The sequence below is a fragment of the Sapajus apella genome, unplaced genomic scaffold (genome assembly GCF_009761245.1).
Source record: "Sapajus apella isolate SASKATOON/1434 unplaced genomic scaffold, GSC_monkey_1.0 scaffold185, whole genome shotgun sequence".
NCBI lineage: Eukaryota > Metazoa > Chordata > Mammalia > Primates > Cebidae > Sapajus > Sapajus apella.
Window position 1 is genome coordinate 435177 of NW_022437125.1, and position 3267 is coordinate 438443.

Genomic DNA, 3267 nt, shown 5'->3' on the forward strand with positions numbered 1-3267 from the left:
CCCCACGCCTGGCTAATCTTTGCATTTTTTGTAGAGACGTGGTTTCGCCATGTTGCCCAAGTTGGTCTCAAACTCCCGAGCTGAAATGATCTGCCTGCCTCAGCCTCCTAAAGTCCTGGGATTACAGACATGAGCCACCACACCCACCCAACTGTAGTCTTAGCCAATGAGGTCTTACGTACATCAAGCTGCAGAAGAGCAATGGGGAGCTAGTTATGAAGTGTACTTTGGGAACCCTTGCCTTCCCTTGCCCTGCCTGCCCTTGCCCTGCCTGCCCTTGCCCTGCCTGCCCTTGCCCTGCCTACCCTTGCCCTGCCTGCCCTTGCCCTGCCTGCCCTTGTCCTGCCTGTCTTTGCTCTCCCTTCCCTTCCTTTTCCCTCCCCTCCCCTCCCCTCCCCTCCCATTCCCTTCCCTTCCATTAGTCTTCAAGAATGAATAGTTTTCCTTCCTAGTCCTGACCTTGGTCTATCTCTCCTCAGCATCTAGAACAGGGTCTGGTACACAGCAGGCACTCAACCATTGATTATAAAACTAAGCCATATCTGTTAAGGGACTATGTTGAAAAAAACAACCTTACTTAGGATCTGAGGTCGACAAATGCAAAAAGGACCACAATTCTTTGCCCTTCCCAATCCACACCCTTGGAAATGTTACTTTGCAGCTCCTCCCATAAAAAAATGAAGCCTAGGCTTGGTGTGGTGGCTCACATCTATAATCCCAGCACTTTGGAAGGACAAGCAGAAGGACTGCTTGAGCTCAGGAGCTTGAGACCAGCCTGAGCAACATAGTGAGACCCTGTCTCTATCAAAAAACACAAAAATTAGCCAGGTGTGGCGGTGTATGCCTGTAGTCCCAGCTACTCAAGAGGCTGAGGTGGGAGGATTGCTTGAGCCCAGGAGGCTGAGGGTGCAGTGAGCTGAGATTGTCCCACTGCACTTCAGCCTGGGCAACAACACAAGACCCTGTTGGAAGAAAGAAAGAAAGAAAAAAAGAAAAGAAAGAAGGAAAGAAGGAAGCTTGTTTAGCCTATTTCCTTACTGGACTGTTCTTGTAAATTCCTTTGGTCAAGAGAATGTGACTGGGTGCCAAGTCCAAGTCCAGGCTTAAGAGATCCTGTGAGCCCCAACTTGTTTTCTTGAAACCCTGCCTTTGCGGGGGATGAGAGATCTGAGGGATCCTGAATGATGAGAGACCACATGGAGCAGAATTGTTGTTTCAGATTCAGCCAGCTCCCAGCTGATCCACTAACTGACTGCAGATATATGAGCAAGTCCAGCTGAGAGCAGAAAACCGCCCAGCTGAGCCCAGCCTGCACTGCCAACGCACAGGAAGTGAGCCAAAGAAATAGCTTGTTTGTGGCTCGAATTTGTAATCCCAGCTCCTTGGTAGGCTAAGGAGGGAGGATCACTTGACCCCAAGAGTTTGAGACCAGCCTGGGCAACACAGCAAGACCCCCATCTCTAAAAACATTTAAAAATTTAAAAATTAGCTGGGTATAGTTCTTGTAGGCCCAGCTACTCAGGAAGCTGAGGCAGGAGGATCAATTGGGGCCAGGAGTTTGAGGCTGCAGTGAGTTATGAACACACTACTGCACTCCAGCCTGGGCAGCACAGTGAGATCCCATCTTAAAAAAAAAAAAAAGAAATGGCTTGTTTAAAACTACTGTGTTTGGGGATGGTTTGCTATGTAACTATAGCTAAACGATGCAGGAACAAAGGCCAGGGTTTCAATACAGAGAAGTGAATCTGTGGGGAAGGGGCTCTGAGAACTGGCTATTCACTATGGAAACTGACCACAAACCCCACTTCTCAAGTCTCTCACCTGTGTGTCCAGTTAGCATGTGGATCACATGCTGCTCTTCCATGTCCCACACAGCCACGATGCCATCCTGGGTGCCAATCACCAGCAGCTTCTCCTCTGCACCCCACGCCATGGCAGTGATGCCTGCAGCCACACAGAGGCAACAGCAATGATCTCAGTTCCTGTGTCCAAATATTCAGCTATGGGGTGTTCTAATGAGCCCCCCACTTCTCAGATAAGACAACTGAGGCACAGACAGATTCAGTCCCTTGTCCAAAGCCACACAGCAGGGATTACAGATTCACAGACTCAGATGCACAGATTCGCACTCTTAGGTAGGAAAAGGGACTGAATCACAGTGTGGTCATAAGCGTCTGTATAGTCCAGCAGTGCTCACCCAGGGGACATATTTGGTGGCTGGAGACATTCTGAGGTGCCACAACTGGGGACAAGGATGCTCAAGGACACTAATGGCATCTGGTAGGTGGAGGCCAGGGAGGCTGCTCAACACCCAACAATGCATAAGACAACTCCACCCTGGAGAAAGATTCAGCCCCAGAAGCCAACAGTGCCACGGCTGAGAAACTCTGTCTTAGTTGAAAAAACTCAGAAATGAAATTACATTGGCTGTGGCAGGGCATGGTGGCTCACGCCTGTAATCCCAACACTTTGGGAGGCCGAGATGGGTGGATCACTCGAGGTCAGGAGTTCAAGACCAGCCTGTCCAACATGGAGAAACCCAGTCTCTGCTAAAAATACAAAAATTAGCCAGGCATGGTGAAGCACACCTGTAATCCCAGCTATTCAGGAGGCTGAGGTAGGAGAATGACTTGAACCTGGGAGGTGGAGGTTGCAGTGAGCCAAGGACACAGCACTGCACTCCAACCTGGGTGAGAGAGGGAGTCGAGAGAGAGAGAGAGAGAGAGAGAGAGAGAGAAGGGAGGGAGGGACGGAAGGAAATTATATTGGCTGAGAATGAGGATTCTGTTTTTGACATCTCTTTGTGTTCAACCAGCATAGAAAAACAAGGGCTGAGGTCCTAAAGAAAAAACAAATATTTGCCAGTGAATTGGGCAAACACACCCCAAGGCTCTCTGCCTGGTGGAGTTTGATTAAAACTTCACTGCAGAGAGGGGCCAAGATACATTAGAGAAAACACAGGCCTAGGCATTAAGGAACTGGACTTTCTGAATGTCCTGAAGTAAAGGAAGGAAGTCCTTTTCCTTCTCTGTACCTCTTTCCCATGTATAACATGGTTGGGGTGGTGTTGAATCAGAGCCAGTCAAGCTCTGAGAATACAGGATTTTGTTTCTACCTCATTGGGATAGAGAGCGAGGAAATAGGATTTGTTTTATTTTTCTTTCTTCTCTTCCCCGTTCCTCCCTTTCCCTTCCCTCCCCTTCCCCTCCCTTTTCTTCCTCTTCCCTCCCCTCCCCTTCCCTTTCCTCCCCTTTCTCCTTCCCTTCC

At 49.2% G+C, this 3267-nt stretch overlaps 1 protein-coding gene across 7 annotated transcripts in view; it reads right to left on the bottom strand.

Annotated features, from left to right (window-relative positions):
- The window catches only part of NWD1 (NACHT and WD repeat domain containing 1), an 85264-nt gene that overhangs the window by 28772 nt on the left and 53225 nt on the right, over positions 1-3267 (bottom strand). For all 7 annotated transcript variants that reach the window (XM_032268664.1, XM_032268663.1, XM_032268665.1 and 4 more), the window contains one exon: positions 1822-1944. In XM_032268664.1, the coding sequence (XP_032124555.1) occupies positions 1822-1944 (123 nt within the window). The remainder of the gene's footprint in view (positions 1-1821; positions 1945-3267) is intronic.